Genomic DNA, 23,929 nt, shown 5'->3' with positions numbered 1-23,929 from the left:
AAGATAAAGAGCCTTGCAATTGGACAATTCAAGGTACAGCCCCATAAATATGCTATTATGTAGTATGGTGTGCTTGTTACCAGAAAGGAGAATGTGCCTCATGTGAACAAACTTAAAAGGGTAGGAAGGGAAATAACTGAAATGAGAAGTGAGAAGGTGAAAAAAAAGCACATTTGTTCGTATTCTCAAACAAAAAAAAACTTGGGTTTTTGTCCCATGCATGTTCTAAATCAAACAGAGACCGAGTTTGCGTGCAAACACTGCCCTATCAAGAATCATGAGACCCAGACAGTGAAACTGCAGACATAAGTGAGTCAAGCTCAATTATACTGCTAGTTCTGCTTATGCAGTAGATTCTGTGCAATTACATAATTCTGGCTATTCTTGTATCTTCATGCAGCACTGCTTTTAAATCAAGTTTGTTTTGAACATTTAACCCTCCCCATGTTGGTTATTTTTGTACCTTCCCATTACTTGTAGAGTTTAACAGGCCAGTACAGTATTATGTTAGATCTTTATCTACAGACATGCAAGAAAACACACTTTTTGAAATCTTTCTTAGTCTAGATGAACAGCTATAGATTTACTTACCCCTATAATCGAATGCGACTACATGGTAGCCTTGTGAACTGAGGACCTGTAAATGGGGAGAAAGCAAAATCAAGAATGTGGAGATGGAAGGCAATTAAGTTCACCACTTGAATCTTCACAGACATAACAATGGATACACTCGGGGCAAAGACAACAGAATCTCCATTCGACCGTAACAGTGTACAAGTGAGCAACAAACAGTTTCATTTTGAGAAGTACCTCATATATTCATGACTTCAAACTGTTCAAATATAGCAGCACATAGAAAAGTATATGGTTTTCCTATTTCTTTAAGTATAGTTCATCCCCCACACAGATTTATTGGGATCAGGTCATCACACAAGGAAAAACACAAAAGCAGTCTCTGATATTGTCCTCTCTGCACCTACTTAGCAAGTTCATAAACATGTTGCTAGTAAACTCTTTTACGAATTCATTAAAACAATCGTACAGAGAAAAATAACAGAAACTGTCCCTTTGAGAGCTTTGTTGCTGCCTTGCAAGAGTCACAAGTTTTCCTACTCCCATAATGAGCTGCAGCCTCAGACTAATTTGCATATCTTTTTGATAGATCTGAGGTCCAAATCAAAGAATAGAGGCGCAAGAATTATTTACTTGGAGGATAAACTACACTTCAGTAACGTGGGAGACCACATTGCAAAAATAAAACCTAATGTCATTCTTCATTTGTTTGTCATTCCACACAGATTAAGATAATGCCACTGTAGTGCAAAACAAATACAAGTAGATAATAGCCCAGCCCAATTCTGTTCTGATTGGATGTCCATACTTAAAGAACTTGCAGTTACACAGCATCTTCCATGACCTCAAGTCATCCCAAAGCGCTTTACAGCGAATTAAGTACTATTTTTGAAATGCAGTCACTGTTGTAATGGAGGAAATGCAGCAGCCAATTTGCACACAGCATGGTCCCACAAACAGTAATGAGATAACGACCAGATCACCTGTTTTAGTGATGTTGGTTGAGGGATAAATATTGGCCAGGACACGAGGGAGAACTCCCCTGGTCTTTGAATAGTATCATGGAATCTTTTACTTCCACCTTGCACACTTCCAGTCTTCCAGTAAGGGTCAATGGATAGCGATCAGAAGCAGGATCTCTTTCGGATTTGCCTCTTAGCTAGAGTGCTGCAGCCAAGGATACTGCTCCAACTATCACCCAGATAGGATCAGGAAACTCAGCACAGGCCAAGGATCAAACCTAGAATGTTCCAAATCAATAGCTGAGCCATCAGAGGAGCAACACAATGCAGAAGAACTGACCATCTTGATAGCTGCTTTCAAACATTAAAAGGCGCACAGCTGGGGCAGGCCTATGAGCAGCACTTTGTGCTTGCAGGAGAAATGCATAACTGAATCCTTGTTTTCCCCCAACTTCTGAATGATGCAAATAGGCAGTGAAAAGGTGGCTTCTGCTCACATCAGTGGGAAAATAGAGGTGTAGCCTTCAGTATGGAATAAAGCTGCATTTATAGTTAGTACTGAGGAGAACTGCGACAAAATACAGGAAGACATTAATAAATTTGCAGAATGGGTGTGTATTTGGCAAATGAATTGCAATATAGATAAGTGTGAGGTGGTACATTTTGGTAGGGAGGATAAGGAAGCCACATACTCCTTGGAAAATAAGTGTCCAAATTGGGGGGGGGGGGGGGGGGGGGGGGAAGAGGAGCAGAGGGATCTGGGGGTACAGATACATAAATCACAATGTAGCAACGCAGGTTAATATGCCATAAAAAAAGCAAACAAAGCACTGGGGTTCATTTCTAAAGGGATAGAATTGAAAAGCAGAGAATTTATGCCAAACTTGTACAGAACCTTGGTTAGACCACACTTGGAGTACTGTGAACAGTTCTGGTCTCCATATTTTAAAAAGGATATAGAGGCACTGGAGAAGGTGCAAAAAAGATTTAGTAGGATGATACCAGTACTGAGTGGTTCTATATATCAGGAAAGACTGAACAGGCTAGGCTCTTTTCTCTAGTAAAGAGAAGACTGGGGGGTGGGGGGGTGATCTGATTTAGGTCTTTAAGAATATGAAAGGGTTTGATAGGGAAGAAGTAGAGATGTTTCCACTTGTAGGAGAGAACAGAACTAGGGACCATATAACTATGACTCTGAGGCCTTAGTAGGCGGACTCGGAGTTTTGCCCTCTGTTTGCTGTAGCTGTGACAGTCTTGTAAGTTCTCGGTCACAGCGAGCCGTACCTCCACGTGGTCCCGCAGGAAACAACAGCATTGGCTGAATGGGCTGCTCAAAGAACTTGCTTGAAGGGTGATCTGCGTAGATCCACGGAGGTAAGCGATTTCTCTCTTGACCTGTTCAGGCAAGAGCCCAGGCAGATGCCTGGTGTGGAACCAAAAGTTGGGGGTAATGACTTGCCCTCAACCGGTGTTTGTTTTAGTAAGTCCGGTTATAGTAGGATGGTAGCTGTAGTCATGCAGGTCTGCTGTTAAATCGCGACCAAACTAGCACTCATTTGGTGAAGTCTTCGTCTTACTGTAACTGTGATTGTCTTGTGTGTTCTCGGTCACAGTGAGTCGTGTTCCCGCCAGCCTCCATAAGATACGTGGCGGTCTCGACTGCTCAAAGAATGCATAAAGAGTGATCTGACTGAGATCACACTCCCTCAGGAGGGGAACCTTCTAAAACAAAAATATGTGAGTTCGCTCACGGCTGGTTGGGATTGGTACCGGGCAAAAAACCTCCCCACCGTTTGTTGGCAGCTAACCAAGGCGTAAAATACAAAAGCTGCACCGCTAGACAGACTCCTGCAGTTCTAGCATCACGTACCTCCATCAAGTTGTCCTAGATAGAGGATGGCAACAAGTCAAGATCTACAAGTGCCCAGCTGTAAACCAAATCGTGGAAGACTGGACTGGAACGGACTGTCAGTCAATTCCGAAGACCAGGGGACCACGAAAGTAGTTCTCAGCCGGTGATGTCGAAGAGAGCTCCACCAAACCTCAAGGAGGGCGTTCCGAGAGGAGAGCCGATACACCAATCAATCCCCAGTTCAGTGGGTACGGAAACCAGAATAGAAGCAACCCCACGGGGGTCCCCGCAACAAGAGCTGCTAGTATGGACATTGAAATGACATAGTTGATGGGTCAACTAAACAGCCGCTAATCGGACTCTCTGTAAATACGTTACATGTTAATTCCGTTGTTATGTTATGTTGTCTGATGTGTGATAGTTAGTAATAAAGCGCAACCATCAGATGATGATCATGGGTAATCGGCAAGCAAGGCCGCTAACCAAACGACACTAGCTCAGTCACGTCTCTGTTATGGTGGATTCCATGCCAAGTGAACCTGGCGGTAACGTCTGTTTTCCCAATCACAGATCAACCCCTCCTCCCTACCTTAAGTACCTACGATTCACTAACAGCCGGCCCAACTTGGCTGTGGCGAAGCTGGATATTGCAACGTGGACGAGCCACCTAAAAACTCGAAACCGGCACTCATTCAATGGGAAGCTGTCCCACGAGCGTATCAAAGATAGTCAGTAATAAATCCAAAGGTAATTCAGGGGAAACTTCTTTACCCAAAGAGTGGTTAGAGTGTGGAGCTTGCTACCACAAGTAGTAGTTGAGGTGACTAGCATAGATGCATTTAAGGGGAAGCTAGATAAACATATGAAGGAGAAAGGAGTAGAAGAATATGTTAATAGGGTTAGATGAGGATGGGTGGGAGGAGGCTCGTGTGGAGTATAAACACCGGCATGGACCTGTGGTGCCGAATGGTCCGTTTCTGTGGTGCCGAATGGTCCGTTTCTGTGGTGCCGAATGGTCCGTTTCTGTGGTGCCGAATGGTCCGTTTCTGTGGTGCCGAATGGTCCGTTTCTGTGGTGCCGAATGGTCCGTTTCTGTGGTGCCGAATGGTCCGTTTCTGTGGTGCACATTCTACGTATATGGCTTTCTTGTCTCTTCTTTCTCCTTTTGTTTATCATTTTTTCTTGCTTTTCCCACTCTCCAGCAGAGAATACAAAAGTGTAGTGCGGAAGTGGTATCCCAGTATCCATAGCACTAATAAAAAGTGTTTTTGTTCTTTTACAAAAAAAAAAGACTAGGAGGCCTTTCCTCCTTTAATAGTCCTTTCACTTGCATTATGTGGGATAATGTAATTGTCTCCGCTTCCCCAATTCTGGCCTCTTGCGCATCCCTGATGTTCATCGCCCCACCATTGATGGCAATACTTCCAGCTGTCGAGGCCCGAAGCTCTGGAATTCCCTCCCTAAACCTCTCTGCCTCTCTCTCCTCCTTTAAGATACTCCTTAAAACCTACCTCTTTGACCAAGCTTCTGGTCACCTGTCCTAATATCTCCTTACGTGGTTTGTGTCAAATTTTGTCTGGTAACGCTCCTGTGAACATTTTACTATGTTAAAGGCGCCATATAAATGCAAATTGTTGTGACAAAAATAAAGCTTTTTTTGTCCAGTTTTAGCTTGGCATTTAATTATGGCACATAAGGAGTTAAAAACCAGCAGCATTCACAGATAACTGTCCCAGTCTAAAGTGATACAAATGTGACGACTGGCTATCGCTGGCTAAATTTATTTGATGGAGGAACCAAGCGACACAATTCAAACATAAACATCCTGTGCGCTTGGTTCAAATAGATTTCTGGTTGGCAGCTTCTTCTGAATTTAAAAGTTATTCCAATTCCACTAAGCTACAGTAACTGTTTCTGGGTAGTTATTAGCCTGGAGATATTCAACATTTTTTTTGAGTTTGATCTGTAAATCAGCTGAAGGAAAATAAGCTATATAGTACCTCTGACTGGAATAAGCTAACTGGACACTTCCACAGTTGGCAAAAATATACATAAATAATAAAGTATAAAAAATACAGTTCAGTATAGTGTTTGTGAACTATTTATTGTTTTTATGAGTTAGCATAGTTTAACACCGATGGTAAATATATGTGATTTATTCACTTGTTCAGCAATTGCTCAATAAACTCATTTAGCAATTTAAGCCTATAAAGCAAGGTCAAGCATTGTCATTCTGTCACTCCTCAAAGGCACGGGATAGAACCAGTAGTTAAAGCAAATCTAAAGGAGGGAAGGGTTTTCTGTTCATTATCGAAATTACTTAGCTATGGGGCAAATGTGAACACATTTGATGACATAAGGAGCAAGAGCTAATTTAAGAGAATATTCAAAGCAGCCAAAAATACATCTAGAGCAAGAAGGATTAAAAAAAACCACCCAAAAACGTAACAAGGGTGTCAGCATAGATGCAATGATGGGCTTCCCAGACAGACCAAAAGCTGAAATTTTAAAAAAGTGGAGCAACAGATTACAGGAGACAAAAAAATTATGACCACAGGAGCTCAAAAAATAGAGGAGTTAGAATTAGTTTGTTCAGCTGCTGAGAACAAAGTGTTCTGGCTAGAGGTACTGAAACTCAACACAGCCAAGGCATGTGAACAAGAGAAAGAATGTAGCAGGTTTATGACAGACGAGAAGATCTCTGACTTCCTCCAATTCTGGCCTCTTGCGCATCCCTGGTTTCCTTCACCACACCATTGGTGGCTGCACCTCAGCCTTTAAGATGCTCCTTAAAACCTATCTCTTCGACAAAGCTTTTGGTCACCTGTTCTAATATCTCCAAATCAGTCTCCTGTGAAGCGCCTTGGGACATTTTACTACGTTAAAGGCACTATAGAAATGCAAGTGGTTGTTGTTGAAAAGACAAGCAGCATTAACATTTGACGGATGAGAAGGAAAAGACAGAGGAGAGACAGCATCAACCACCTCTTGGTAGAGAGATATATATCGTCAGCAAAGCCGGTAAGTGAGGGTACAATTCATTTAGCCCATAATCCTGCTCAGAGTCATTTAATTAAATCTAGTTTGATATTGTTTTAAAGAAAGGGAGAATATTAATATTTTATTAGAGCTTTCAAATTATTAGTAAACCATAGGATGGCTGATATCACTTAGCAGTAAAACACGCTACTTTTTCTCGTGTCGACCTGATAGCAGCCATGGCTCAGTGTGGCTCACTCTCTCCTCTGGGTCAGAAGGTTGTGGGTTCAAGTCTCACTCCAGAGACTCGAGCTCAAAATCTAGACTGACACTTCCAGTGCTGTACCGTCAGAGGTGCCGTCTTTCAGATGAGACATTAAACCGAAGCCCCATCTGCCCTCTGAGGCGGACGTAGAAGATCCCATGGTACTATTAGAATCATAGAAGTTTACAACATGGAAACAGGCCCTTCGGCCCAACATGTCCATGTCGCCCAGTTTATACCACGAAGCTAGTCCCAATTGCCTGCCCTTGGCCCATATCCCTCTATACCCATCTTACCCATGTAACTGTCGAAATGCTTTTTAAAAGACAAAATTGTACCCGCCTCTACTACTGCCTCTGGCAGCTCGTTCCAGACACTCACCACCCTTTGAGTGAAAAAATTGCTCCTCTGGACCCCAAAGGTAGGGGAGTCTATAACGAGGGGGCATAGATTTAAGGTGAGAGGGGAGAGATACAAAAGGATCCAGAGGGGCAATTTTTTCACTCAAAGGGTGGTGAGTGTCTGGAACGAGCTGCCAGAGGCAGTAGTAGAGGCGGGTACAATTTTGTCTTTTAAAAAGCATTTGGACAGTTACATGGGTAAGATGGGTATAGAGGGATATGGGCCAAGTGCAGGCAATTGGGACTAGCTTAGTGGTATAAACTGGGCGACATGGACATGTTGGGCCGAAGGGCCTGTTTCCATGTTGTAACTTCTATGATTCTATGTACATTGGATTCCTCAACGCAATAGTGTCTGGTAATGATTACATTTACATCTCAAGTATAAACTTGAATGTCTTGAAAAAAAAATCATTGAAGATGAAAGATTATATTATGTTTCACAGAAAAAGGAAACACAGCATAACTCTGACACCAAACAGTTTTAGAGAACAATACATTACTTGTTTTGTCACAATGTCGAACAGTTTGAGCTTTGTGCAGAGAAGAGATAATTTTTTGAAACTTTTTATTATCTGGAGCAGTGACAGTGATTTATATAACAAAAGTTTAGATCGCTACCCAGGATAACCACCAGTAAATAACTCCTCAGATTCGAATTCAGGTACTTGGGAATTAAATCTGTTTTTATGGTCGATGGTTTAAAAAGTTGGTTAATGGATCACATCTTCACGATGCAATCAAGATAGGTGATCAAAGATATGCTGAGTTCCTTGCGGTCCTACTTTATTAAGCTGTATTTCTATTGGGAAAGCTAGGATCTGGTGACGCTCACTAATATTACAATGTATATTATTACAATGGCACCAGACATTACACATTGTTGCTTTCTTTTTGATCTACATCACATTTCTGACCTCAAAAGAAGGTTTGACTCAACCGGAGACATTCTGTTGCATGAGTCACACAGAAATACAACTGCACCCAAGAACTTTGTTGCTCCCTTCACTAGTTAAAGCAAAATTATCTTTGTCAGGCTTTTGACCTAGTTCATGAAGAAACTGAAAGCTAAGAGGGTACATGGCCAAATCTTGGATTTTATCTGGGTCACATACTCCAGCTCAAGATCCAAATATGGGTAGGCCGAAGTCTCATTGAACCATTTCTCCCGAAAGAAGAGAGCTACTGTCACCCATCTTATCCGATATCTTGATCAATAAGGGGTTTCAGGAAGGATGGTCTGGTAATGTCTGTTCCAGCCATTCTGAAGAACCTGGACCATTCCCAATCATAGATAATTGTGTTGTTGATGGTGGGATCATCTGAGGTCTGCTACTCTCCACTCATCGTCTAACAAGGCATGCAGTGGTTAGCGCCCTAAAGTGCAGTATTACGGTTTTGCCAGGTTTAAAAATTAATCGGGAAGGTGTAGATTGGAAGATACGAGAAGTGCTTGTCCTAATTATTGATTGATAACGTTTCCCTGGGGGGTCTGCCAGCTGCCAACTTTAGCTTGGAAAGGGGAGCAGCTGTAGATGCAAAGCACAACTGCAAAAATGCTTTCCAATATTATACCAGGAGGGTTGTCAGGGTTAAACTCCAAGAGATTCAAATGGAGTTGAACACAATGATGAACAGTGATAGTTAGCATGACTCTTTCTTGGAGGCTTTTTAACTGTGGGTGGTGGGAACGTCACACTAACAATATACCCTCCCTACGTCAACTTAAAAGACCACCTACCTTATATAGCTGGACCCTGTGATCACCACCTCTGCAAACAAATTTTTAAAAAGGCAAATGAGAACAAATTTCAAATAAAATAATTTTCCTGAATCTTTTTGATTTATTTGGTTTTACCAGTTTGTCATTTTCAAACAGTTTAAAATGTAAATAATTAAAATTAGCCTCGCCTACATTTTTAAAATACAAAAGTTATGATGATTATTATTAATAATAATCAACATAAAAGGCATCACCATTATAATAAAAAATTTCCACCACAATAAATACTTCTCAGGGTGATCGTCCTTAAAAACTTCCAATACAACTTTACTAAATAAATGGTAACTAATCAATGGAGCAATTTTGCAGGAAAATAAAGACAGTTTTGAAAAACAAAGCAACAAATTTTTAAAAAATGTTGCATCACCACCCAAATATTCATTTCTATGTAGAAATTTAAATCACCACTTTAAAAATAATAGCATTTGTTACTGAGGTACAGCATGATTCGTGCAGACATTAATTCTGGATATCAGGTTAAACTCTCAATCACAGGCAGTTTTAAATAAATCATATTTCAAGACAGTATGGGCCCTCATGGTCCTGTTTTAAATTAACGAACCGGCTCCTACAGATAGAAATTAAAAAGGGAAAGGAAAATCACAGCTACTGGCTATAATGCAGATTACCACCGTAGCAAACATGGTATTAGAAAAACACGTTACAGATATGATGAGTAGTCTAAATGCTTTGGATCATCAATTGAAATTGAAATAGCAGATTTACAAATTGGTAATGTGACACTAGGTTTGATAAAGACAACAAAATAAAAAATAACTTCCATTTGGCACTGTTAGCCTTCTTAGCATTTTTAATGGAAGTGTAATTTAGGCACTCCTTCTAATAACTAAGTCATCAGCAATAGATAGCTTGCTTTGGGGTGAAGAAGCTAACACTCTTCCCGAGAAAACAGATCCTCCCTCCGTGGGAGATAGGTACAAGGATGGAATGACAAGTCTTAGAAGATCTACAAAGCAGAGTTGTCTGATCCAATGAAGCAATTGGATACTGGCCCTTACCTCATCAACAATCGGTCTACCTGACACATTGTGGAGCACAACACTAACAGCTGACCAGAGAAAGATAGCCACACTTTCATTAGGGCAATCATAATCTTAGTGTAATAGCCACTTTGGATCAACACTGCAGCTGAACCTCAGGCAATTGATCCATAGGATACTAAAGGCACTAGAATCACCTTAAACACTACGGCCAGAGTAAGAATCAGCATTGGGCAGTACCAGTCTCTGAACATGGTGTTCTGGAATTAATCACAGGTCTTCCAGAGGAGGTTGATTAGATCCTATGAGGAGCATGACCCTTTTGCCCCAGATATATGCGCCAATGCAGACTGCAGCTGATCCGGTGTGTGTATACTGTTTGGGCCACTGTTGCATTATGTTCTCTGCTAATGCTCAACTCCTTATCTGATCAGGGATTGGAGTTGTGGTTCTGTACAGAAAGTAAACCTGAGGTATCTCTGCCCAAAGAAACCAGCCTTCAGCATTCTTCTATCCAGCTAAGGCTTACTGCAAATGAACTGGTTAAGCAGGCTTGAGAAATCAAGTGATGATGAAATACAGCAAAGACAGTCATCATGTGACTCAGTCACCGGGAAGAACCTATGCGATCTGAGGTCGATTTTAAAACTTCAAAAGCCGAAAGAGGGCTTGTACATTGCACAGTGTGGGAATCTTTGCACAACGTGGAGCTTTTAAATGGAACAGTGCTGCTAGGTGATTATCTAACATAGAATAACAGATCTATCTATTTCTATGTGGGAGTTGAACAAATGATGATGTATTTATATCGCTAAGGGCTAAGAGACTTATAAGCTAGAAATCCATCGCTCAATCCATGAAACAGGTTAGATCTACAAGAAGTATGTGTGCTGAATGAAATGAGAGAAACTTAGAATTGTTACGATTGACTGACCCCCATGACCAACTCAATACCATTATTTTGTTTTTCCAGCCTTATCATTAATTATGCGTGACAACTAATGACTTCCTTAGTTCTCAGCTGAGCTACAAGAGTTGCCCCAGCTGGTGATGAATAAAAGTTTCTTGAAGTCAAGTCCTCTTGTCTCTCCTGCCTATAATATAACATCTTTCTATTGTGCGGGGAAGCCTTCCTATGTTTGTTTTTTGTAATGCAATTGGAAACATTGTTTTATACCCACATTTACGATTTAGCTATAAATAACAAACAGGAAATCTTCCCCTATGGTTGTCCCTAATTTTTCACTCTAGGAATATAGATTTGTATCTGCAGTTCTTAGAACAAGGTTTGTTATGTTACATTTGTTAAGAGTATTCTTCTTGTGAAATGTTTGTGCAATTTCAAAATTCTCATCCTTGTTTTCAAATCCCTCCGTGGCATCGCCCCTCCCTATCGCTAATCTCCTCGAGCCTTATAACCCTCCGAGACCTCTGTGCTCTTCTAATTCTGGCCTCTTGCGCATCCCTGATTTTAATCGCTCCACCATTGGCAGCTGGGGCTTCAGCTGCCTAAGCCCAAAGCTCTGGAATTCTCTCCCTAAAGCTCTATCCTCCTTTTAAGACACTTCTTAAAATCTATCTCTTTGTCCACGCTTTTTGTCACTATCCTAATGTCTCTATGTGGCTCGGTGTCAAATTTTGTTTGATATTGCTCCTGTGAAGCGCCTTGGGACATTTTACTACGTTAAATTTGATATATAAATGCAAGTTGTTGTTGTTATGCTAGCTTTATAGAAAGCTGTCATTTTTATCCTTTTCTTGCATGGCCCTGGGCAATCAGAAAGATTTTAGTCTGCTCATTCCTTTCCTCCTTTGGTTGGGGAATTAAATGTGGAAACCAGAGGCCCTGTGCAAGGACAAAATTAAAAAGAGGTGAACATTCATGGATTGAAATTACTATCACGTCTCCTTACCTGGTGCCTGCATTGCCGTGGAAGTAAAGAATTATAGGGTAGTCTGATGCCAAGGTTCCTTCATACCATGTTTGGTCCTTTCCCCGAGCTTCCTTCCAGAGACCGGCAGGTACTGTGTGCCTATCAGTAAAGAGCGTGGATTAGTGTTCTGCACAGTTGCAGCACTGCCTTTAGCAGAAGAATATATGTTTATGAAATAAATGGGATTCTGCTGCTTACACTGTAACTAGTAGACTCAAATTACTGGAATTATCTTTTATACTTTATTTTTATCCTATTTCCCTCCCTCCCATAGGACCACAGTTCCTGTTTCAGCCATGATGATAAATTAGTATTGGCTGTGATGTACTTCATGACTGCTACCAATGGCACTGTACAAACAGCTGAGAGGAGGTGCACCTGTGGTGGATCAAAAGGGCCCCCCATAAGCTTTTATCCTGTCTCACCAAAGGATACAATTTCATGCTGCAGTAAAGTTATCTGAAACCTGAAAAACTGATATTACTATAGGCAAATTCATGCAGCAAACAGCCCTAGATTCACACTCCTGACTGTAACACGGGCAATTCATCACTACCCTGATCAACACGCACGTAATTGGCTAATCTGTGAACGTACGTGGGAAGGGCTGCCTGTTAGCTCAAACGATGGAGAAATGGATTTCAGATTCGAAAGTCGGGAGTTCAAATATCAGGGCTGCCTGTTACTCAAAAGTCACTTTCCTACATCAGTTTGGATTGGATTTAAGTCACAAACCCAGAGATCCAGACAGAGTGGTACAATGGCCTTGATCTCTGGGATCTTGGTTCAAATCCATGCAGACCACAATCGCCTCTAGCTACTGACTGTAAACATCCTCCATGAAATGAGTTTGGGTAGTCTCAGTACAGTTCCACTGGGCACAACAAAATCTTGGTACAGCTGGTATGGGAAAACATAACAGTGCAGGAGGAGGAGGTACTCTTCTGAGGTTGGAAGGGAGGCATGTTGTTGGAGGAAAGTGGAGGGAGTTGACTCTGCATCTAATTGCGTTATATCTGGTCTTGATCTTTATGATGTGGACACTGGGTACCAAAATGAAAAGTGTTCCATTCCTCTAGCACTAACATCCCTCACAGTAATGAATACAAAAAAAGTAATCCTTTCCTCATCTAAGTGAGTTTCAGCAATGCATATCTCAGGCGCTGTATGGACCACTATACTGAACCAAGTTGGTTTATCTTAGCTAAATGCAAAAATTGACACCATACAATGCGCCCTGCTTGCAAAGGAGTCGCGATTACTAGTGATTACAGGTCATCAAACAGCTAAGATCCGGATCATCTTGCCCTTCAGGCTGCAGTAGCATGCACAAGAAAATAAACTGGGAAGGTAGGTTTTGTTTTAAAAACAAAGGATTTAACTACTGTCTTGCAATTAAACCAGATGACTAAGGGTATGGTACTATAAGCACATTTGACCTGATTGTTCAGATCTGGTTCCACAGAAGAATGCTGACATCTTTTCAATAGCAAACACTGCCTTTTTTTTTTGTTCGTCTTTTGTTTCCCAGCTGAGCTGTAGCATATGTACTAGCAGTAAAAGTTAACCTGAACAAGCTGGGCTTTGTTTAGTACAGCATCAATGCACCATTGTTAAGCAGCAAAAATGCAGATTTCAACCAGATCTGGTACCATTGTTTTGATGCTTCAATAAATATTAAATGCTCACAGGCTGCCCGGTGTCTGTAAATGGGAAGAGATGGGTGAGAGGGTTAGTCCCCTCCAATAGGAACAGGCTGCCCCTGTAAATAGGGAGAGGTGGGTGAGGGGGTCAATAAGGTGGTTAAAAAAGCATATGGGATACTTGGCTATGTAAATAGGGGCACTGAATACAAAAACAAGGAAGCCACGCAAAACAGTTATAAATCACTGGTTAGGCCTCAGCTGGAGTATTGTGTACAATTCTGGGCACCATACTTCAGGAAGGTTGTCAAGACCTTGGAGAGGGTACAGAGGAGGTTTATCAGACTGGTAACAGGGATGAGGGACTTCAGTTATGTGGAGAGATTGAAGAAGCTGGGTTTGTTCTCCTTAGAGCAGAGAAGGTCAAGGGGAGACCTAATAGAGGTATTCAAAATTATGAGGGGTTTTGATAGAGCAAATAGGGAGAAACTGTTTCCTCTGGCAAGTGGGTCAGTAACCAGTGGCCATAGATTTAAAATAATTGGCAAAAGAACTAGAAGGGAAATGAGGAGAATTTTTTTTTCACACAGAGGGTTGTTAAGATCTGGAACACACGACCTGAAAAAGTGATGGAAGCAGATTCCATAGGAACTTTCAAAAGGCAATTGGACATGTACTTGAAGAGGACTAATTTGCAGAGTTATGGGGAAAAAGCTGGGGTGCGGGACTAAATTGGATAGCTCTTTCAAAGAACCAGCACAGGCACGATGGGCTGAACAGCCTCCTTCTGTGCTGTAAGATTCTATGTCACTATGGCAAGCTTTTTTAAGACCTAGAATAAACAAATGGACTTTAATTTGTGTTTCGTAAAATTCAGTTGTAAAATGTCTCAATGTCAACACAACCAGATCAATAGAACAACTGTGACCTAGTGGAAATATTCAATGGGGAACTGGTTTCTGTTTCAGCAGGAAATAAAGGGATATGGATTTTAAAAAGGGTAAAAATAGACAGATTGGGTTCTGATACTGGACCTGGGTGAATGACTGAGCTGATGTGCTGAGCTGTCTTTTCTTGTTCCTACAATATTGAACTCAAATACATTTTCTATAACACTTAATGTTATATTGATTCTAAAAATAAAAATTGGATAAGACTCTAGAATCTAAATCAACTGCTGCAGTTCTTCACGTGATATGTTCCTAATCTGAGTTAATGAGGAATCATCTTATCTCTAATTAGTAGAAAAGGAGCAACAATCAAACAAACAGCTAACATTTATGTAGCACCCTTCACATAGGAAAAAAAAGGCCCAATGTGCTTCATAGAGGCTTAAGGAAAGTGGATGTCAGATAAGCAGTCTGACAGCACAGACAGAGTGGAGGGATTGAAAGAGGTGGTGGAAAGGTAAAGTGTACATGTGGAAAGGTGACCCCATGTCTGCAGATGATGGCGCCAAGGTGGATGAGGAAATGGAGTGGGCCAAGGCTAGATCCTTGAGGGATTCCAGAGATGACAGTGTGGGGGATGGGAGAAGAGGAAAGGCCATTGCCAGAGATGTTTTGGCTACCATCGGAGAAGTGAGGACAGTCCCATCAAGCTGGACAACAGAGAAGGGGGCATTGGAGATCAATTATTTCGAAGGCTGCAGAGAGGTGAAGGAGGACGAGGAGGGACGTTGTATCGTGATCATAGGATGTCATTCATGACTTTAAAGGCCATTCCGGTGCAGTGGAGCGGCAGAAATCTGATTGGAGGGATTGAAAGTGGGAATTGCTGCAATGATGGACATGCATTCAGGAGACGACAACATATTCAAGAACCTTGCGGAGGAAAGGGAGGTTGTAGATGGTGCGGTAGTTTGTCAGGGCAGAGGTGTTGAGGGTTTTTTTTGAAGGAGGGGGAGTTATGACTGATTTTGAAAGGGATGGGAACAGTGCTTGAGCAGAAGGAGTTATTTACAATATCAGCTAGCGCTGGGGCCATGAGTTCAGTGGGAACGGGATTGAGGGGGGCAGGAGGTGGGTCTCATGGACAGGATGAGAGAAAGAAAGAGAGAAAGAGAGACAGAAAGAAAGAGAAAAGAGAGAGAGAGAGAAAAAAAGAGAAAAAAAAGAGAAAAGGAGAGAGAGAGAAAGAAAAGAGAGAAAGAGAGACAGAAAGAAAGAGAAAAGAGAGAGAGAGAGAAAAAAGAGAGAAAAGAGAGATAAGAGAGAGAGAGAGAAAAGAGAGAGAGAGAGAAAAGAGAGAGAGAGAGAAAAGAGAGAGAGAGAGAAAAGAGAGAGAGAGAGAAGAGAGAGAAAAAAGAGAAAAAGAGACTTGCAGTTATATAGTGCCTAATACGACCTCAGGTTGTCCCAAAGCACTTTACAGCCAATGAAGTACTTTTGAAGTGTAGTCACTGTTGTAATGTAGGAAATTTGCACCTGGCAAGATCCAACAACAGTAATGAGATAATGACTAGATCATCTGTTTCCATGATGTTGGTTGAGGGATATTGTCCAGGACACCGGGAAGAACTCCCCTGCTTTTCTTCATATAGTGCCATGGAATCTTCTACACCCACCTGAGAAGGCAGACAGGGCCTCGGTTTAATGTCTCCTCCGAAAGATGGCACCTCCGACAGTGCAGCATTCCCTCAGTACTGCACTGGGAGTGTCATTCTAGATTTTGTGCTCAATTCTGGGCACCAGACTTTAGGAAGGATATCAAGGCCTTAGAGAAAGTGCAATGAAGATTTACTAGAATGGTACCAGAGATGAAAGATTTCAGTTATGTGGAGAGACTAGAGAAACTGGGGTTGTTTTCCTTGAAGCAAAGAAGTTTAAGAGGAGATTTGATAGAGATGTTCAAAATTATGTACGGTTTTAATAGAGTAAATAAGGAGAAATTGTTTCCACTTGCAGATGGGTCAGTAACCAGAGGTCACAGATTTAAGGTAATCGACAAAAGAACCAGAGGCAACAAGGAAAAAATTTTTACGCGGAGTTGTTATGATCTATAATGCACTGCTCGAAAGGGTGGTGGAAGCAGATTCAATAATAACTTTCAAAAGGGAATTGGATAAAGACTTGGAAGTGGAAAAATTTGCAGGGCTATGGGGAAAGAGCAGGGGAGTGCATCTAATTGATTAGTTCTTTCAAAGATCCAGCACAGGCATGATGGGCCAAATGGCCTCCTTCTGTGCTGTATCAGTCTATGATTAAATGAGCCCACAATCTTCTGACACAGAGGCAAGAGTGCTACCACAGCCACGACTGACAGTAGAGACAAGCAACTTAAAATTAGAGGGCAAGTCACCATTCTGACTCATCTCCCAGTAGCCCAGGTCAAGAGCATCAGAGGCAAAGGACTGAACACAGGTCCTCTGCTCAACCTCTCAGTGAGGGAATGATGCACAGCATAGTGGAAACTGAGAAAATGGGGAGAACAACAATAAGCAAGGTTTCTCTTTCTGTACATTTTACACAACTTAGCCTGCAATCATACATACCTATTCTACTCCTTTTATTATTTATTTCATTGACACTGAGGGTAGATATTCTTGCCTCTTATCCAGATGTTCTTTCTGGACCTTATCTCTGCTTGGATCTCCTGACTGTGCTGTACTGATTGTCACTAAAACAGTGGTTGTGGGACAGTCACAAGTTTATAGTTTTCTAAATTAAAATTAAATAGAAAATGGAAGATACAGGAACAGACTATAACATCTACTGTACAGCCAATAACTAAGTTTTAAATTAAACTGAATATGCAGTTCAAATGAAAAATTAAAGATTAAGATTTTAAAAAATTCCACAGAAAATGGTAACAGAAGACTATAGTTATATCTATTTTAAACTATGCATGTTGGCAATTACTCTCACAATTACTGCAATTTTAACAATTTACAAAATTTATGTCTACTGTAGCCACGAATATTATTCAGTTTGCTGAAAAGTTCCCATTTTAAAGATGATTCATAAAAAATTTGCACAACTTATTTTCATTGAAATGTTATGCTTAGGTTCAGATTACCACATAATGAGAGGAAATGTGATACCAGGTTCTAATTTTTGCATCAGATTATTTTGGTATTAGCTACACATTTTTAAAAAATTCCCAGGATGCGGCCTTGCTGGCAAGGCCAGCATTTATTGCCCTTCGCTAGTCGCCCCAAGAAGGTGGTGGTGGGCCGCCTTCTTGAACTGCTGGTAGTAGTTTTATACAACTGTGGCACTGGACTCACCTATAAGCCAGACTGGGAAAGGACGGCAGGTTTCCTTCCCAAAAGGACATTTATCCAAAGTTTGCTGTGCTTTCAATGTTAAAAGAAATGACGACAACCATTTTATCATAGAATCGTAAAGGATTTTTCTATTAATAGTCAGACGCATGTAATTTAACAGCTCTAACGCTTAGGCGATAATAGTCTGCTTTCAACAGTCTGCTTGATCTTGTATTACTAATAAGATATATCCATTAGTGGCAAGACCAGTTGCTATATAAAGCTGTATTTATTATAGCGAGGAAAGTTGCTATATTTTTTTTATTTATTCGTTCATGGGATCTGGGCGTCGCTGGTGAGGCCGGCATTTATTGCCCATCCCTAATTGCCCTTGAGAAGGTGGTGGCGAGCCGCCTTCTTGAACCGCTGCAGTCCGTGTGGTGACGGTTCTCCCACAGTGCTGTTAGGAAGGGAGTTCCAGGATTTTGACCCAGCGACAATGAAGGAACGGCGATAGATTTCCAAGTCGGGATGGTGTGTGATTTGGAGGGGAACGTGCAGGTGGTGTTGTTCCCATGTGCCTTCTAGGTGGTAGAGGTCGCGGGTTTGGGAGGTGCTGTCGAAGAAGCCTTGGCGAGTTGCTGCAGTGCATCCTGTGGATGGTACACACTGCGGCCACTGTGCGCCGGTGGTGAAGGGAGTGAATGTTTAGGGTGGTGGATGGGGTGCCAATCAAGCGGGCTGCTTTATCTTGTATGGTGTCGAGCTTCTTGAGTGTTGTTGGAGCTGCACTCAAAGCAAGTGGAGAGTATTCCATCACACTCCTGACTTGTGCCTTGTAGATGGTGGAAAGGCTTTGGTGGGTCACAAGGTGAGTCACTCGCCGCAGAATACCCAGCCTCTGACCTGCTCTCGTAGCCACAGTATTTATACGGCTGGTCCAGTTAAGTTTCTGGTCAATGGTGACCCCCAGGATGTTGATGGTGGGGGATTCGGCGATGGAAATGCCGTTGAATGTCAAGGGGAGGTGATTAGACTCTCTCTTGTTGGAGATTTTCATTGCCTGGCACTTATCTGGCGCGAATGTTACTTGCCACTTATGAGCCCAAGGCTGGATGTTGTCCAGGTCTTGCTGCATGCGGGCTCGGACTGCTTCATTATTTGAGGGGTTGCGAATGGAACTGAACGCTGTGCAATCATCAGCGAACATCCCCATTTCTGACCTTATGATGGAGGGAAGGTCATTGATGAAGCAGCTGAAGATGGTTGGGCCGAGGACACTGCCCTGAGGAACTCCTGCAGCAATGTCCTGGGGCTGAGATGATTGGCCTCCAACAACCACTACCATCTTCCTTTGTGCTAGGTATAACTCCAGCCACTGGAGAGTTTTCCCCGATTCCCATTGACTTCAATTTTACTGGGGCTCCTTGGTGCCACACTCGGTCAAATGCTGCCTTGATGTCAAGGGCAGTCACTCTCACCTCACCTCTGGAATTCAGCTCTTTTGTCCATGTTTGGACCAAGGCTGTAATGAGGTCTGGAGCCGAGTGGTCCTGGCGGAACCCAAACTGAGCATCGGTGAGCAGGTTATTGGTGAGTAAGTGCCGCTTGATAGCACTGTCGACGACACCTTCCATCACTTTGCTGATGATTGACAGTAGACTGATGGGGCGATAATTGGCTGGATTGGATTTGTCCTGCTTTTTGTGGACAGGACATACCTGGGCAATTTTCCACATTGTCGGTTAGATGCCAGTGTTGTATCGGTACTGGAACAGCTTGGCTAGAGGCGCAGCTAGTTCTGGAGCACAAGTCTTCAGCACTACAGCCGGGATGTTGTCGGGGTCCATAGCCTTTGCTGTATCCAGTGCACTCAGCCGTTTCTTGATATCACGTGGAGTGAATCGAATTGGCTGAAGACTGGCTTCTGTGATGGTGGGGATATCGGGAGGAGGCCGAGATGGATCGTCCACTCAGCACTTCTGGCTGAAGATGGTTGCAAACGCTTCAGCCTTGTCTTTTGCAATCACGTGCTGGACTCCGCCATCATTGAGGATGGGGATGTTTTCAGAGCCTCCTCCTCCCGTTAGTTGTTTAATTGTTCACCACCATTCACGACTGGATGTGGCAGGACTGCAGAGCTTTGATCTGATCCGTTGGCTGTGGAATCGCTTAGCTCTGTCCATAGCATGCTGCTTCCGCTGGTTAGCATGCATGTCGTCCTGAGTTGTAGCTTCACCAGGTTGGCACCTCATTTTTAGGTACGCCTGGTGCTGCTCCTGGCATGCTCTTCTGCACTCTTCATTGAACCAGGGTTGATCCCCTGGCTTGTTGGTAATGGTAGAGTGAGGAATATGCCGGGCCATGAGGTTACTTGATTGTGCTGGAATACAATTCTGCTGCTGCTGATGGCCCACAGTGCCTCATGGATGCCCAGTTTTGAGCTGCTGGATCTGTTCTGAATCTATCCCATTTAGCACGGTGGTAGTGCCACACAACACGTTGGATGGTGTCCTCAGTGCGAAGATGGGACTTCGTCTCCACGAGGACTGTGTGGTGGTCACTCCTACCAATACCTATCATGGACAGATGCATTTGCGACAGGTAGATTGGTGAGGACAAGGTCAAGTAAGTTTTTCCCTCGTGTTGGTTCGCTCACCACCTGCCGCAGGCCCAGTCTGGCAGCTATGTCCTTCAGGCCTCGGCCAGCTCAGTCAGTAGTGGTACTACTGAGCTACTCTTGGTGATGGACATTGAAGTCCCCCACCCAGAGTTCATTTTGTGCCCTTGCTACCCTCAGTGCTTCCTCCAAGTGGTGCTCAACATGGAGGAGGACTGATTCATCAGCTGAGGGAGGACAGTAGGTGGTAATCAGCAGGTTTTTTCCTTGCCCATGTTTGACCTGATGCCATGAGATTTCATGGGGTCCAGAGTCAATGTTAAGGACTCCCAGGGCCACTCCCTCCTGACTGTATATCACTGTACCGCCACCTCTGGTGGGTCTGTCCTGCCGGTGGGACAGGACATACCCAGAGATGGAGGAGTCTGGGACGTTGGCTGAAAGGTATGATTCTGTGAATATGGCTATGTCAGGCTGTTGCTTGACTAGTCTGTGGGACAGCTCTCCCAATTTTGGCACAAGTCCTCAGATGTTAGTGAGGAGGACTTTGCAGGGTCGACTGGGCTTGGTTTGCCTTTGTCGTGTCCAGTGCCTAGTGGTCTGATGCCGGGTGGTCTGTCAGGTTTTATTCTTATTATGACTTTTTTTGGCGAGATTTTACAACTGAGTGGCTTGCTAGGCCATTTCAGAGGGCAATTAAGAATCAACCACATTGCTGTGGGTCTGGAGTCACATTTTGGCCAGACCGGGTAAGGACGGCAGGTTTCCTTCCCTAAAGAACATTAGTGAACCAGATGGGTTTTCACGACAATCCGGTAGTTTCATGGCCACCATTACTGATACTAGTATTTTAATTCCAGATTTTTATTTAATTAATTGAATTTAAATTCACCAGCTGCTGTGGCGGGATTTGAACTCTTGACTCCGGATTTTCATCCAGGCCTCTGGATTACTAGTCCAGTAACATAACCACTACGCTACCGTACCCGTTCAGCTGTATTTATTGTAGCGAGGAAAAACCAGTGGAGGAACAATTCAATCTAAATATTTTAATAAAAGTAAACGATAAAAACTTAGAATGGTGGTTTTACAACAGGAAAAAGGGCTTGGGGATTTGCTGGACAGTTTGCCAGTCCACCCTTTTTGGCAGTGCATTCCAGATCATAACACTTGGGTTTTGCTGTAATCACTTATGATGTTAAGTTATCAGCACCGTTACTGCATGCAACTCACTCCAGGTCAATTAGGTATCACATGACCAGAATGTCAATGTAGTAGCTCCGCATGGGATCGTGACAAGAAGTCCTGCAGGGATCCATGTTGGGACCACTGCTCTTCACCTTCTTCATAAATGATGTGAAGGAATTGAAGGAACAATTCTTAGGCTTATTGAGGCGAGAACTGGGGGGCATCAGTATAAATTATAAAAGCCAATCACTAGGTTGGATGCCAAAAGGTATTTCATTTCAAAGTGTGAGGTAAGTATGGGTTCCCTTCAAACCTTCAAAGGGAAACTGGACAAGTCCACATCTCGAGTTACAGAAGGTAGGTTGGAGGATAGCTGGGATTAGGAATATTCAGTGAGTCACTGCAGTCTCCTATAGCTTTGCTTGATTGCCTTTGGGGGTCAGAGAGGAATTTCACAGTTTTCCAAAATTGACCTCAGTTTTTGCAACCCTCTGCCTCGAGTTTTTGCCTCTTCTAAGAGATTGTACGACTATGAGGGTGAGGGGGAAGCGGTTGATGGGGCACATGGACTACACCATGTCCAAGTGGGGTGGGCCTCACTGACCAGGTGTTCTATTCCTGTCCTTTTTCAAATGGTTGTGTTCAATAAAGAGCTGGTTTTCAGGTTACATCTTACAAATTTTCTTTATATTTCTTTTTAAATAAGTTTCCTACTTTTCCAGCAGTGTAAGGGTTAAGCCCTGACAAGTATTTCTTTCCCACTATTGCAGCTTTGGAACTTACACAATAAGACACTATTCAGGTTTCACTTCTATATACAAAGTTTTTTTTTTTTAAAGTTGTGGTTTGACATCAGTTTCTACTAAGCGATCATCACACATTGGGTTACAAGCACCGTCCTAAATCTTTTTTGCTGATGTTTCTCGACAAGAAACAAAGATAGCTTTCACAGACCTAAAGTTGGAGGAACTGACTAGGCCCTTTTCTTAAAAGGAAGAAAACAAGGTGTCTTTTAATTAACTATCCAAAAATACAATAATCAGCAAAACAAAGATTACAAGTCAATAGAAATCTTTCTTCTCTCCCTACCACCACCAGTGCGCTATAATAATTGACGTATTAACACTATTAAGAAATATCTATACCAATGGAGTAAGTGAAAAAGCACAATTCTTTAAGAAAAAAGAAAGACTTGCATTTATATAGCACCTTTCACGACATCCGGATCTCCCAAAATGCTTTACAGCCAATGAAGTACTTTTGACGTGTAGTCACTGTCCTAATGTAGGAAACGTGACAGCCAATTTGCGCACAGCAAGGACCCACAAACAGCAATGTGATAATGACCAGATAATCTGCTTTAGTGATGTTGGTTGAGGGATAAATATTGGCCAGGACACCGGGAAGAACTCCCCTGCTCTTCTTTGAAATAGTGCTGTGGGATCTTTTACGTCCACCTGAGAGGGCAGATAGGACCTCGGTTTAACGTGTCATCCAAAAGATGGCAGGTCCAACAGTGCAGCACTCCCTCAGCACTACACTAGAGTGTCAGCCTAGATCTTGTGCTCCAGTCCCTGGAGTGGGACTTGAACCCATAACTTTCTGACTCAGAGGCAAGTGCTGCCAGCTGACATTGCAACAAAACCAGAAATCACGAGAAACACAGCAGGTCAGTCAGCATTTGTGGACAAATTTCCAGCATCTGTAGTATTTTTGTTTTCTACTATCCTTTATGTGTCTCTTTGCTCACTTACCATGCACCAATAGTAATCGTCTCTTCAGGCTGAAGATAAAAATTCCATGTGTGGTTCAACCCTTGATCTTGTGGCCTCTTCAAGTCAATGAAATACGGTATCCGCACTATGAAAGAGACAGCAGTAAAAACTTTGGAGTTTTAGGACAATAAAGATCACGTCAAGGTACTTGCATGCAATTAATTTAAATCTACAATGATTTTTTTTTGTCTACATTTAAAAACTGCATTTCCTTCATGAATGAAAATCTTCATAAGTGTAGTCTGCAGAAGAGACCTAATCGATTTACTGACATCATACACTTTTTCCAAAAGTTACAGCAAATACTAATTTGTATATTTTCTAATATTTAAATATCAAAACTGTACTCTGCTAGAAATTGAGATTTGTAAAGAATCAATATTTTGGCTGTAAAGTCTAAACAGTCATGCTCTCGTCACAGAAGCTTTTCCACAGTGAGCCTTGAAAGATATTTGCTGGAAAATAAAGATGATATTTTCTAGTTTTCTGTAGTCCCACATAAGCCTGCAGTTTAGAAATCCATCAAGCATTCCCCAATTTATTATGTTTCATCTTAACTACTATTTTGTCCTCTTCCACTTTTTAGGGTGTTGATTCTCTTATTGGGCTACAGTTCCACAGGCAGTGGTCTCCCTCAGGTACCTCATGGCCATTGTTCACTCGTGAACTTTGACAGTGAATGCCAACTGGCTATTCAATCATGGGAGGGGGCATTGCAGCAAGCCCAGTCCTGATAACCCCACAAA

At 42.4% G+C, this 23,929-nt stretch overlaps 1 protein-coding gene across 1 annotated transcript in view; it reads right to left on the bottom strand.

Annotated features, from left to right (window-relative positions):
• abhd12 (abhydrolase domain containing 12, lysophospholipase) overlaps window positions 1-23,929 on the bottom strand; it is a 118,431-nt gene that overhangs the window by 74,001 nt on the left and 20,501 nt on the right. The window contains exons 4-7 of the mRNA XM_067989312.1: window positions 23,163-23,268; window positions 11,730-11,849; window positions 8,774-8,804; window positions 592-637 (exon numbers count right to left, since the gene is read on the bottom strand). Coding sequence (XP_067845413.1) covers window positions 592-637; window positions 8,774-8,804; window positions 11,730-11,849; window positions 23,163-23,268 — 303 coding nt within the window. The remainder of the gene's footprint in view (window positions 1-591; window positions 638-8,773; window positions 8,805-11,729; window positions 11,850-23,162; window positions 23,269-23,929) is intronic.

The sequence above is a fragment of the Heptranchias perlo genome, chromosome 8 (genome assembly GCF_035084215.1).
Source record: "Heptranchias perlo isolate sHepPer1 chromosome 8, sHepPer1.hap1, whole genome shotgun sequence".
In the NCBI taxonomy this organism is placed as follows: Eukaryota; Metazoa; Chordata; class Chondrichthyes; order Hexanchiformes; family Hexanchidae; genus Heptranchias; species Heptranchias perlo.
Note: the sequence above shows the minus strand (reverse complement) of the source record. Positions and strands in the feature narration are given on the sequence as shown.